The sequence below is a fragment of the Castor canadensis genome, chromosome 12 (genome assembly GCF_047511655.1).
Source record: "Castor canadensis chromosome 12, mCasCan1.hap1v2, whole genome shotgun sequence".
NCBI lineage: Eukaryota > Metazoa > Chordata > Mammalia > Rodentia > Castoridae > Castor > Castor canadensis.
Window position 1 is genome coordinate 63,180,762 of NC_133397.1, and position 14,222 is coordinate 63,194,983.

The 14,222-nt window shown below is 49.9% G+C and overlaps 1 protein-coding gene across 4 annotated transcripts in view; it reads right to left on the reverse strand.

Annotated features, from left to right (window-relative positions):
* Positions 1 to 14,222, reverse strand: part of Sfxn5 (sideroflexin 5) — a 108,271-nt gene that overhangs the window by 36,182 nt on the left and 57,867 nt on the right. For all 4 annotated transcript variants that reach the window (XM_074049972.1, XM_074049971.1, XM_074049969.1 and 1 more), the window contains exon 10: positions 4,542 to 4,632. In XM_074049972.1, coding sequence (XP_073906073.1) covers positions 4,542 to 4,632 — 91 coding nt within the window. The remainder of the gene's footprint in view (positions 1 to 4,541; positions 4,633 to 14,222) is intronic.

Here is a 14,222-nt window from a genome sequence, read left to right on the forward strand (position 1 = left end):
ACAGCACCTACCTAACAAGCATGAGGCCCTGTATCCAGTACTGCAAATCCTAGTACCACAAAAAAAAAAAAAAAAAAAAACTAGGGGGCAATAGAATCTACTTACCAATGTCATTAGGGTGGGATTCTACTCTGAATGCCTAATCTCAAACCTTTTGTGCCAAAGCACTTGTTTGATCATTTAATAAACCCACATCAGGTGTAGTGGTGCACGCCTGTAATGCCAGCACTTGAGAGGCCGAGGCAGAAGGATTTCAAATTTGAGTCAAGCCTGGGATACATACATAGTGAGACCCTGTCTCAAAAAACCAAAACAATAAAACAAACAAACAAATAAAACCCCATGTTAAGCCCTATGTGCTGGGCTGGGGGGTCTGAGGAGTGACTATCAATGAAGAGAGTACTTGTCCCAGGGTTCGGGACACACCTTCCCAGGTACACCCTGCTACCCCTGCTTACAGGGGACGAGGGATGGAGAAGCCATAGATGAGGGAGCTGTGCTTTGACCTAGGGGTGGATCCTTGGGTCTCAGGCAGTACTGCCTGGCCACCTCCTGGATGAGGGAAGCAGGGTGACCTGAGCATGAGGGAGGAGCAGTGGAATGAAGGGGCATCAAGGACACAAAGATCTATGTTGCCTTGGAGTGGAGGGGGCATGGAGGAGCAGGCATGGGAACACTGCGTGTGAACAGACCCTCTCCCAAAGACCTCTCAGATTCCCTGAGCAATGGCTCCCCAGTGAGCACAGAGATTTTTTCCATGGTCATGAGACACATTTCGACATTTAACAAAATGGACTGATGGGGGCAACACCAGAAGTCATTTTCCAACAGATGCTGAAGCTTGCATTTCTGGTCCATGCAAGAACCTTCCCTTGGAAGGAGTCAGGGGGCTGACGCTAAGGCTCAGACCTCTTCAATGGGGAGCTCAGGGCCCAGATGGGGTCTTTCTTAGCCTAGGCACTCACTGCTGTTCCCTTCTCCATGGACACAGCCAGACAGGCTGGGGGTGACCTTCAGGGCCTCCTGCCTACACTCACATACACAGCCTGGGGCACCAGCTTTGGAGATGTGTTGAGGTGACCTTTGGGGTCTCCTCTTGAAAGCCTCCACCAACCCATTCTTGACACCAAGCTTGTCTATTCCTCTGACCAGTGTCCCTCCCCTTGCTGGTGTACATTCCCCACCCCCCCACACACTTCCCAAGTCCTCACAAAAAGGCTGTTTGTGGGAACTGTTTCCCCTACAATGGTGTCTGCTTAAGAAGGCTGGTGGCTGGACCTGAGGGTGTGTATTTTTCCAGTGCCTCTTCTATCGACCTTTAATTACACTGTTTGCCCAGCTTCCCAAACCATTAACTTCCACCTCACAGAAACTACACGTCAATTAATGGAGGGCCTGCTCTGAGCTCAAGCTCCTGAACACAATTAAGCGTGACAGTCCACAAATAAGAAAGAACTGGAGAATTAATTAAGGTCTAAACAAATTAATTACCAGTCCCCAATCGATTCTGATGCCAGCACACATGCTCCTGGGCTCACCGTCTTTCCTACCATCTCCATATATAAATAGAAACCGAGATTTCCCACATGATTGCTGCTCCAGACCAGGGGCATGGCATGGCTCTGAAATCCTGTGAGGGCGAGAGATGGCAAGGAACATCCAGGGCTTCCCACGTGCTCAGCACATGCACACGCATGCACACACACACACACACACACACACACAAACACGCACACGCGCACGCGCACACGCACACGCACACGCACAACCCCAGGTGAAAAGTCAGGGGTGAGCATGCTCCCGGCAGAACACCGAGCAGCCCGGCTGCCCCTGGACACATCCTTCAGTTTCTCAGCCACAGAGGACAGGGGGCCTGGGAGGCCCAGGCTTTGTCCAGGTCAGTGTGACTTTCAGAAGTCTGAATTCTCTTATTCTTCTGTAAAACGAGCGTGGCACACTCTGCCTTGGGGTCTTCCCAGCACAGAATGAGGAGCACGGAGAGGGAGGACAGCTATGTGGCCCCTGGGAGTCCTGGGCTCTGCAATCCCAGGCCTGCAGAGACTGCACAGGTGGTCTCAAGTGGGGTCTGAAAAGGGGGGGGAGCAGCTAAGTTAGACACAGATACTAGGCAGGTGTCCTGAGCCTGGGATCTCAGGCTCTCTCTCAATAGTGTAGAGCTCTGAGGAGATGTCTCCTCCCATATTCTAGGCTTTGGGCTGGGCAAGCACCCCCTGGGAAAGCTAAAAAAACAATGGATTCCTTGTTCCCAGCTTGCCTAGGAGAGTGGGGTGGGGTATGACCTCTGAGCATGGGGCACATGGGCATTTTCAGGAGCCGCATCACCCAAAGGACCCCTCTGTACACAAAGAGGGCTTCATTGCATCACTTCCTCTTGCCTCTACCTACTTCCCAGGGACACCCTGCGCTCAATTCCTGTCCCCCAGTCATGCCAGCACCCAAAGGGGCAAACAACATCCTGAGCAAGCTTCTCAGTAGCCTCTAACAGTGGCCCAGCCCTGGGCTGCCCAGCCTCATGTAGCCCAGCTTGTCCTGAAAGCAGGGGTGAATATCCTGGGGCAGACAGAAGCCTGGCAGCCTACAGAGTGTCCAGGACACTCTGTCCTGGCCAGAGCACCTGGAGATAGGTGCAGGCACAGTGATGGCTTTTGAACCCTGTTGGGGAGGAGCATCCTTTTCACCTTCGGTAGCACTGTGGCAGCACTGACTAGGGGAGTTGGCAAGTACCCATTTGCAGATGGGTCTGGCTGCTTCTCTCAGGATCCTGGTAGACTAAGACTGTCAGGGTTGAAAACCACGCTGTGGACAATTTGTGCAACTGGTTAGGGGTGCAGAAGTCTCAAGCCGCCCAGCAGAAGCTGTACTTGGGTGAGGGGTTGAAGGCTCTGTCTCAAGGAAAAGATGGGAAAGGAATCAGGCTGGAGCTGAAGAGAAGCAGGTCAGAAAGACTCAGAAGGAAAGAAGGGTCCCTTTTCCTAAAAGAGTGTCACAGAAGTTAAGACCACCTCAAGGTCACACAGCAAGATGGAAGCAGAACAAGGCTGGAACAGGCCCCTGGCAAAGTTCTTATCTGAAGCTTGGCTCAAGGACAGATTACATCTGGTTAGTCCCAGATCCAGTCCAAGGCAGCTGCCCTTTTCAGGCTGCCTCTGACCCTCCAGCCCCAGTGGCCACGAACATCAGTTGGGCAACCACGTTTACTCAATTAGGTCCTGTTACAAAGTCTGATCTACAGAGTTATTCTACTAATGGCCCATGACAGAACTAGTTGAGTTCATTAAAAGTGTGGAGTTGCTATAGCAATTATCTGGGTCTGCTGAGGCTCTGCTGGGTGGTTGGTCCTGGGAGTTCATTAGCCTCTGGGCCATGGAGGAGGTGGGACTGCCCAGTACCAATCTCCTATCTTCTTATGGGGACTTTGTAGATGCTCCAAAGCACTTTCTTATCAATGGAGTCTGGCCTATGGCCTCATTTGCAGTTTCCAGAATTCTGGGCTGTTGGAGGTAGGTACTGGTACCTGCATTTTACCCATGGGGAAGCTGAATTTGAAGGTGAAGGTTATTGGTTCAGGGCCACGAGTGAGGTCTGACTCTTGGCTCTGCTGACTAATTTGTGGCACGAGGGAGGACATGGGGCCCCAGGCCCTGTGCTGGGCCCACTCCCACCTTTTTCCTCTGGCACCAGACGGGGGGTTAGGGTTTTAGTACTTACTTATATGTCTCTTTTGACAACTAAATGTGTATTTACACAGTTTTGTGTTGCTCTTAATATTGTTCATTTTTTTTAAAAACACTTTTTACTATGGTGATACTCTTCCCAAACACGACACACTTCTTAAGAGCCAGGTTGGGCTTTGTGACATCCCAAAGGCCTGGCAGAAGCTTTAAAGCTTTTTTGTGCCAGGACACCTCTGATGGTCAGGTGAGGCCTACATATACCTCTTAGAATAATGTTTCTAAATGCATAAAACCAAATCCAAAGGATTATAAAGGGATTATATTAGAACGAGTTATCAAAACGTTTTAAAATTATGATTTAGTAACAAATAGGCCTTTTTATTAGAGTATACTAATTATAAATGTGCCTTTTAACTAACAAATTGAAAAATAAGATCTAGAAGTTGATATATTAAATATCACTTTAGGTTAGTGTTGAGCATAAGGGATATTTTAAGGTCTCTGAGTAACAACCATAATGTGACATGAAAGTAGATGTGATAAATCTGCAGATCCTGTTTCTTACTGTGGTTTGTTAGGTACATCCCTGATAGAAAAAATGTTTTTCCAAGCTCACAGGACCCATTGGTCCTTGGAGACCTGGGGACTCCAGGTTAGGAATCCCTATCCTAAAAGCTGACTCTCAGGCAAGGAGCTGGCCAGCAATGCCCTGGCATTCTTTCTCCCATTCACACATATTTTTCTCCAGTCCAAAGGCATCAGGAGAGGTGTGGAAGAGCCATCTGTCCAGCTGCCCCCCCAACCCCCAAGTACAGCATACACGTCTGTGTGCTGTGCAGTTCTTACCTACAGCAGGGAATGGCACAAATCTCTGGACGAGAAGGCGTGTGGCTGGGGTGAACTTGTTGGCTTTCTGAACCAGGACATTAAGGCCCACCTTCAAAAGAAAGAAAGAAAAAGAAAACAGTAAAAGTACATGGTGCTGCAATGACTCATGGGAAGAAGGGGGCAGAAGTGGAGGAAGAGCAGTGAGGCATCATTGTTCCTTTCCCATGACCTGCATGAGAAGGTACAAGCCCTGCCCTGCCTCACTCCCCATTCCCCAGCAATCAGGCGCAGTCCTGAGAGGCCAGCTTGCGTTAGTCATACGCTGGTGAGTCTTCTGGCCTCAGTCCTTTGCCAGCGCTGGCCCCTCTACCTGGAATGCCCCACCCAACTTAGGCCATACCTGTTCTCTCAGGCCCACCTCTGAGTTCTCCTACTAGCGTCACCACTTACTGACAGTGGGGCCTTGGGCAGGTAAGTCATTAACCTTTCTCTGCCGAGTTTCCTTGTTGTAAAACAGGATAGTAATTTCTACCACATCCCAGGGTTGTGATAATGGTGTATGTAAAGTGGTGAACATGAACTTGGTATGTAAGAGGCCTCTGTAAATACAACCATAATAGACACCTCTCCCAGGCTGTCCATTGCTCCCCTCCCACATCACCAGAACTTTCCCAGCATTTGGTCTAATGCTAATGGGTCTGATGGCCCCGCCAGACTGGGAGGGAAGGGCCCTGTGCCTTTTCCATTTTTGTACACCCAGCACTTAGGTCTGCGTGTAGTAGCCTGTAGTACATGCTCAATAGCTGGTGGTTGAGTGATTGCATGGGTCAACAAGCAAAGGACTCAGCACAAACAGGAAGAAGCTTTCTTGGAGACGGGGGTGCTTAGGCCATCAGGACTTCCAAAGGGAAAAAGCACATGAGTGCAGGTGTAGAGAGAAAACAGATTAAGATGCAAGTGGCCAGAGCCAGCCCTGCCTCAATGATCTGTCCTGAGAAGAGGGGGTAGTAGGAGCAGTGGAAAGACCTGGCCTGACAGGTCTGGGGCATCCTTCTCTTAGCCCTGCACACCTAATGGCTTGGTAGGCCACATGTGCCCTTGACCTGGCTCTGGTTTTATCCTTTTGGGCTGTTGGAGAGATACAGCCTTGGGAAGTGTTGGGGAGGCTGGGTGCCTGCAGGGCAGCAGGAATGGCCTGGCCTACACTGCAACTGTGGGACCAACACTGTTGCTGTGGGAGTGCCAACCCAGCAACACCTGGGCAGCCAGCACCCCACAGAGCCAGAGAGCTGAAAGGCACATCCAGCCTGGGCTCTCAGTGTCTGGCCTCCATTCTGATGCTCAAAGTCCAACCCTTGTCCTTGTTGATTGCTCAAGGGCAGGCTTGGAGGTAAGAGATGCTAGCTGCTTGGGCATACTTCACTGCTATAGCGGGCAGAGCTGGGTGCTGCCCTACCAAATAGATGGAGCACCCCAAGTCCAGGTTTCCCCTAGCTTTCAGCAGTGACTCAGAAATGGCCTCCTGCACCCTCAAAGAAAGGACAGAGAGGAAAGCATGAGGGAGCCAGAGCACACAACATAGAAGGGCACTAGTGATGATAAAGATTGGATGAAGGCAGTTGGGAAGAAGACCTACTGTGTACTAAGCACACTTTCACATTCAATGCCTTATTTTTTTTAGTGCTGGGGATCCAACCAAGGACCTTGTATATGCTGGATAACTTATATCAGCAACCCCCACATGTAATATCTTAATGAAAGCCCCATTACTGGCTTTTGGATAGTCCATGTCACACCTTTTCACAGACAAGAGGCAGGTTCAGAGAGGTTAAGTAATTTTGCCAAGGACAGCGAGCTATTACGAGGCAGGGGAAGCTAGAATTTGAACCCAGGGCCTGCTAGTTCCATAGCTTCACTCTTAATCACTGTGCTATTTTCTGTCCTTCTTAAGGAGTGATGATGTGGTGTCTGCCATTTAAAACTGGCTGTATGAGCTAGGTGTGGTGGTACATGCCTGTAATCCCAGCACTCAGGAGACAGGAGGATTGTAGTTCAAAGCCAGCCTGGGCTACATGTGAGAACCTGTCTTCAAAAACAAAAACAAAACAAAAAACTGGCTTCCTCCATAGTAAGAAACCCCCTTACAAAGGCCTACTTAGGACTAGGGTCCAGATAAGTAGAAAACAGAAGCAAAGACCTTTGAACCAAACTGACCCTGGAAGCTAGAAGTCGGAAGGCCTGAGTTCAAAGCCCTGCATATTCACTTGGAAAGATGAGGAAGTACTGAGGAGCAAGGAGAAGGGCCACTCAGGAAGCGAGCAAGGAAGCTCAGAGTTTTCTGGGCCCTTCACAATGAAAGCCTTTTGGGGTTTGGCAGGACTAAAGTGCAACCAGAGGGTGAAGAGGAACAGAGTTCATTGCTTATAGTTAACACTCAGACTTGCCCCACCACCCTGAAGCCATCTCCCCCCACCCCATTCTTACCTCTGGCCAGGAATGCTAGTCCAGAGGGGTGACCTACCCTGTTTTCCCCACCCCATATGGGTAGGGAGGAAGAAAGAAAAGAGAAAACAAGGCCCTGGTCTTAGGTCTCTTCTGATCTCCCTTTCCTTGAAGTTGTCAGGAAGCTGGCCTTCCCTTTCCTCTGGCCTCTAGCAGTCAGAGCTTAGAGAAAAGTGGTCAGAGAAGGCTCCTTGACTCTTTTAGGCCACTGCTGATGTCCCATGGGTCCTGGGCTTGTGCTTGGCCACACGAAGAATTCTTGTGCAAGTCTGTACCTTGTTTGCTTTCCCCCTCTGCCCAAATAGAGCCCCTGTTTGGTTAATTTCTATTATGTAGCTTATTTGGAGGCTGCTAAAACAGACCCTGGGGGACCCTCGGCGGTGACTGTTCCATATCTTATTATCTTTCCCGAACCTGATTATCAGCTCTGATTTTTCTGATCGCTAGCTGCTGTTCATGATGAGTTGTGTGCCATTAATGCCAGCTGGTTCCCTTAAACAGGACCCATCATGCCAGGGAAAACGAGCTGGCATTCTAAGCCCCCAGCCACTTGGCTTTTTAATTTTAATGGGCTCAACCAAATGTTCTAGGCCAAAGGGCCTTGAGGAACCAGAACAGACGGGCTCCCAGGCTCCGATCTGCAGCCCACCCTGGGTTCCTTCCAGGCTGTGGCTGTCTGAGTGCTGGGGCAGTAAGGCCTATGCTATGGGCCAGGGAAGAAGCCTCCTCTGTGCCTGTGCCATTGCTGCTCATGGGCCCATCACTATTGGGTGAGCAGTGTGACCTCACTGCCTTCAAGCAAACTCCCAGCTATGCACAGGTCCTCTTCCCACTCTGTGGTCCCAGCTAAGGCCCTGAGATTGGGAATGTTGGCCTGATCTCAGGTACAGCCATGTGTCTCACTAAATCTTACCACATCCACAAAGGGGCTAGTTCTAGAGCTTTACTTTTAGCTATATGCTATGCACTTCCCAATTGTGCTCTTCCTTAAGTGTGTCAGTTTAACACTGGCAGTCTGCATGGCAAGAGCAGTTTCCCACAAGACAAGAAAAGGGCTGACCAGCACCAAGAACCACAGGTGGCTGAGAGCTCTGTGATGTGAAATCTCAAGTATCATGAGCTCCTGGGCCAGTAGCTGTATCCTTGGGTACCTGCATCCTTCAGGGTCAACAGCAGCCTAGTTTCTTCAAGGTCAGCAAGGAGACACTGAGCGGCTCTGGAGTGATACATGCACCCCTGTCTCACAAAGCTGCATCCTCCACTCCAGTCACACATGCCTCCACCTGGGGGATCACCTCTGTTTTGATGTCTTCCACTTCACCTTCACACACCTCCCTCCTCAAACAAAGGGTGTCCAGCTCTGCTTTACCCATACCCTGTATTCCTCACCTGCTCCTAGCTCAGCTTATCCTTCCAGAAACCTTGGGATCTTCCTGGGCAGGAGCTTTACCAGGACCTCATCAAACCCATAGCTACCTGCTCTATTTTCTGGGCATCTTCAATGCAGCTTCTTTCTCTCTGCTTCTGCTTAGCGCCTGTCACTTCTGCCCATATGACTGCACACTTCTAGCCAGGCTCCTGCTTCCACTCCTGAACACTCCACCTCCTCCCCACGGAAGCCTAAGTGGTCTTCTGAAAATGGATATGGACTTGCTTAACAGCTTTCAATGGCTTCTCAGTGCACATAGGGGCCACACAGCCCTGTGAGACCACTCAGCCATGCTGGCTGACAGGGCTTCAGCCACCTGGTCATGGCCATCTCCCTGCTCCTCCCATGAGCCAATTCTCCCCAGCCTCACCCAGGGCATTCCAGCACTGTCCCTTCTTCACCTCCTTACTTTCAGCATGAATGTCAGACTTCCTCTTGCCTCAGGGTACCCATTGACAGTCTCTGGAAGAGCTTGGAATTTTTTCTGCAATGTACTTATCACGGTCTTTGAGTACATATTTATTTACCTTCTTAAAAATTTCTGAATCAAAATAATGTATGCATTTGGTTAAAAACTGAATAGTACAAATATATATATATATATATTTTAACTTATGGACTCTTCGCTAAAGATCACTTTCTCTCAATAGACCCTAAGAACTGGGTCTTTCATCCCTCACTGAATTCCCAGTGGGTGGTTGAATGACTAAGGGATTAATAAATGTTTCTAGAATAAATAAAGTGTATGGTTTCTGAGGTAGGAAAAGAAGGCACAAAGAGGCCTGCCTTGTGAGCCATTGCTGTCCTCCTTAGCAAACATCGACCACTATACCTGCATACCCAGATCTATGACCCCACTGAAAGGATCATTTCACTGCCTCTGCCAAGAAAGGCTTCAGAGAAAAGGGCTACCTGACTGAGCTCTGAAGGGTGAGTGAGAGGCAGTCATGTAGGCAGTTAGGGAAGTTCAGCAGAGGTTCAGAGCCAGGAGGTAGGCAGAGCAGGTAGTCTGCAGGGTGCTCAGTCGGCTGCTGGCTCTGAGAGCTCTACTGCACCTGCTGTGGGTCTGAGAAGCCCTGAAGAACAGGGTAGGAGGAGGTATGCTGATGGGAGGGATGGTACAAGGTCAGAATTGAGATCCACTTTTTGGTGGTGGGTAATAATATCTCAAATGGTCAGGGATTTATGGGTCCTGAGGGTGCTGGGGCAGGTCAAGGAGCCTCTGAAGTACCAAAAATACCCACTAGAGGGCACCCTATTTAGAATAAACTTGGTTATCCAGTGGACCCATGACTGTCCATGAAGGCAACTGTCCTAGAGCCTGCCAGCCGGTGGCTCAGAAATGCATTAGGGAGCAAAGAGGCACAGGTGACAGGACAGAGTTATACACAGGCTAAAGTGCTAGTCAGCTCCAGCGGTGGCTGAGAAGACTGTTTGTGTTGCTGGTGACCAATCCTTACCTCTAAACAGTACCTCACAGGGCCCAGTGTGCCACCTAGGAGGAAACCAATTACATCAGACCCTTCCATGTAGGTGGGGACATCAACTTGTCCTCTCCAGAACAGATGTGGAGCTGCTTTTCATGTCTGACTTGCCACTGCCAGCGTCACCATCTGCAGGCTTCTGGAATACTTCTATTCTCTCGTGCAGTCCTTGCAATGCCCCCTGCAGCCCAAAAACCCCTCACAGTGAAAGCAGCAAGATAATAGTCTGGTCCAGGATTTGTAGGCGCTGCCAACTCTCAATCCCTTTGGGCCGCAGGAAGAACAGAAGGGCTGGGTACACAGCCCACCACAGAGCCAGCAGAGGCAGAGCATGCTCTAGACCAGGGACAAATACATGCTGTGAACTTGACTCTGGCCAGAAGACCAAGGCCCAGGAGCCAAGTGTAAAGGTGGATGGAAGGTCTGCAGAGCCTCTCAGAAGTTTTCCTCTAGTCTCCACTGCTCTTGGGTAACCTGGGGAAGGACCTCCCTATCAGAGTCATGGCAATAGTTCTCCCCATCCGGAAGCTAACATATTATCTGGCTTTTCTCATCCTTTTATGTCACAGGGGTAGCAGGAAAGAAAAAAAAAAGGGTCTTTGTGTAAGAAAAGTATATGAGGAAGCCTGGGTGGGCTCTATCACTGACATCACCCTGTGCCTCAGTTTCCTCGTCTATAAGCCAGAGACAAACACCTAAATGGTGCCTGGCTCAGTGTAGGCACTACACAAATGTTACCCATTGTTACTATCATGATGATAATTGGCCAGTCTGACCTCAAGGGAACATAGAGTTGTCAGCAAGCAATGAGAACTAGAAGGTGCCAGGGTTCATACAACGATCCCTTGGTTACTCACCAAACTCCAGGGTCCAGTGGTAAAGGTAAAAAGACAACCACTGCATCCTACACAGAAGGGAACCCCCAAGGCCCAGAACCTTTGGGAATGGAGGTCTGCATTGCTGCAGCTGGGAAAGGCCTCAGCCAGCTAAGGCCTAGCTGAAGATCAAGGCTTCAAGGAAGGGATATGAAGTGTCTATCATTAGGCAACACCAACCAGCTCCAGATCACTCATGGGAGACTTTAGCCATGAGTCTCCCTCCCCTGTCCCAGGTCCACCCACATTCAAGAGCTGTGTCCATAGTGGTCTGTGTGCTGGGCCTGCCAAATCCCTCACCAATTCTCCAGTCCACTCCTCCCTGAGCCCCTGCAATGCCCAGGTTCCTAAACCTGGATCGGAATTCCTGGGACAGTCTCCCAGGAACCAGTCTCCCTTGCTGTGAGCAAGGAACGCACAGCATGACATGACAGCCCCTGCTACTGCTCTGCTTTTTCTCCATCGCTATCACCTCCTCACCTTCACTCCCTCCATGGCAGAAAAACTTATTTTCTGACAGTGTCCGCATCTGTTTCTATCCTTTTGTGTGCCTCTGTGTGTGCTGTTCCCCTTCCCTGGGGCACCCAGCCCTGCTACCCCCTGTCTTTCTCCATCTGTCCTATAAGTTAGCCTGTGACAGTGAATTAGGCACCTGAGGATCAGCATCACCATGATTCTGACTGCCACAGAGTTCTCGCCACTTCCCCTCTGAGCATCCTGAAGGCCACACCAGTCTGCAGCGTCTGTGAAGTACTTGGCCTACAACACCCTATGGGGAGTCGGCTCCCTCACTTTGAAAAGCCAGTGAGGGTGGACTGCAGAAGCATTCCATAAACTCCAGAACGAAAACACAATGAGGACTGAGAGAGGCTTCCTTTGTTAAAAGACAGCAAACTGTTAGATTTCAAAAATAACTTAAGACGGAATTTCTTTTTTATTCCCAAGCAAGAAGGCAGACACTGCCAAATCTATTTAGGAGGTTCACTGAGAGGCTCCTAACCCTGGCAGTCCTAGATGCGGCATGAGGCATTACTGAGAACATGCAAACTGGGGGTGCCTTTTGGGAGGCTGCTGGCCAAGGCCAGGGGCTTTTCTGCAAGGGGGAGAGGGCACTCTGGGGTCCAGAGAGGAGGCTAGCCTCCACCCCAGCTCACCTTCAGTCCCTGGGTCCCACTCTCAGCCTGTCAGCCCCCATCCAGGCCAGCTGCTTGTAGGGACTCGTTTTAATTAATGTCAGAGCTGGGCCAACCACTGGGGCCGTGACACTTGTTTGCAGGTCATCTTCTTCTAACAGGCTCACCCTGGGAGGGGATTTGTCACTAATTGAAGCAGAGATCATTAATGAGGCCGCAGGGCCTGGGGTTCCAGAGAACAAGAGAAAAGAAAATAAAATAAAGCCTCTTTCTTTTGAGGTTTTGTGATTTACCACACAAAAGAAAAGCAAGCAAGCTGCAGATTTTCCAAGTCAGAAACTCTGCTCCATCTGCCGAAGTGAGTCCTCACTGTGTGAAGACGTCAGGCAGAGGGGCGCCACCACCATTAAGGCTCATGGATGGGAGAGGAGGGGGCCTCCTGAGGCCTGCAATCAATCAGCAGTCTAATTAATAGATATTTATGGAGTGGTGCTCTGTGCTCCCCTCTGTGGGGGAGGAGACAGGTGCCTGTCCCTGGTTAACTTGTAATCCAGCTGGATGACAAGGCATAGGCTGAGGAACAATGAGAGGACAGGGGAATGGGCGTAAATGAGTGCAGGAAGGACAGAAGATCCTAGGATTCAGATGGGGGAGAGCAGCACAGGCCAGGGAAAGCCTCCAGAAGGCTTTGAGACTAGGTAGGAAGAAGAAGGGAAAAGGAATCCCCCCACCACCCCTGCACCAGTACAACCCAGCATGAGGCCATAAGTCCCCTCTGGGAGGAGACTCCACCTTTGGGAGGCCTCAAGTCCCAGGTAACTCTATTAGGTCTGTTTTTCAGAATTCTCGTCCCCCCAACCTGGGCAAGGTTTGGCTCTGGGAAGAGGTGCGATCGAATGACTGGGATCCTTTGAGGGGGACAATGAGGACTGGGACACAGAGAAGCCAGAGCTCTCAGAATAAGCTGAATTCCTGTTTCTGGAGCCCCAGGCTCACAGGGAAAGAAGTCCCACCAGGGTAATGATAAACCTTCCCTGCAGGGCCACTCAGGTTCTTTCCCTATGTGGCCTCCCCCTCCTCACAACTCCTCCTACCTCACCTGAACAGCTCCAGGAAGGAACAGGGACATTCAAAGCTGCTGTGCTAGGCAGAATCTCTGCTCCTTTCATCTTAAGGAATAAGGAAGGGGTAAACGAGCCCTATTCCTATCTCAGGAGAGCCCACAGCCTCAGCCCAGCAAGCCCCCAGAACAAGGAACCCCCAAACAAAGTTCCAAGCTGGGTTGCAGGGCCACAGGGTAGGGTTGGAAGAATCTTGGCAAGTCATCTAAATAGGTTTGGCTACACAAGACTTCTCACTGGTGATAAAACATGAGGATTTAGGGGAGGAAAGAGATCTTGGACATGAGACAGGACACCTTAAGCCACTTGGAGATGACTCGATGTAAGTGGAAGAAACATAAATGAGGCCATTTCAGGACATCCCCAAATCTGTATTTTAACAGAACAGCAATATTAATTACAGTGTAGGGTACAAAGGATTATTATATAGTCATGAACAATTATGTTTATATAATGACATGGGAAAGGAAGTTTTACCGAAAGATTAGTATGTGAATTCTTCCATAATATGTAAATGTGTTTTGCTTTGTATTTTCTGATTATTTTTCTAACCAATTACATATATATGTGTTATTAATGAATGGAATGACAAAGTCATGAAGGGACACTTTGGAGTTGGCTCTAGGAGGCCAGCCCTATGGGGATCTAGAGGGTGCCAGGTATAGAAACAGGGCTGGGATCAGGGTGGGACAAGAGCAGGCAATGTTCGGGTGACTTGATTTTTCACTCTGGCTCTGGCCCAGCTCCCTAGCTCTGTGGTCTGCCCTCTGCCTTCATCTGGGAACGGGGACCCACCATCCACTTTATGCTCGTTCAATCTATAAACTTCCCTAATGCATAGCTGTTCCATTCTCAAAGGCCTGTGGAGATTCAAAGGGGGGCCTAATGCCCTGTCTTGAAGAGCTCACAGGCCTTCAGGAGAGGCTGGTCATGTAGTCACATAATCAAGGCCACAGAGAGGGATTGACAGTGTCTGGGGACCTCAGGCAAAGAGCAAAGGGGAGATGGCCTGTGAGCCACCTTCCTTTGCAGCTGCTCTGGGAAGAGTGCTGAGTGCTCACAGGCCCCTGTAAGAACAGACATCCTGCCTTTGGTGCTCCCTGGAGCACTGTTTGTGCTCTCACAAGCAGAGCTTCTTCCCTGCCCAGAAAGCCT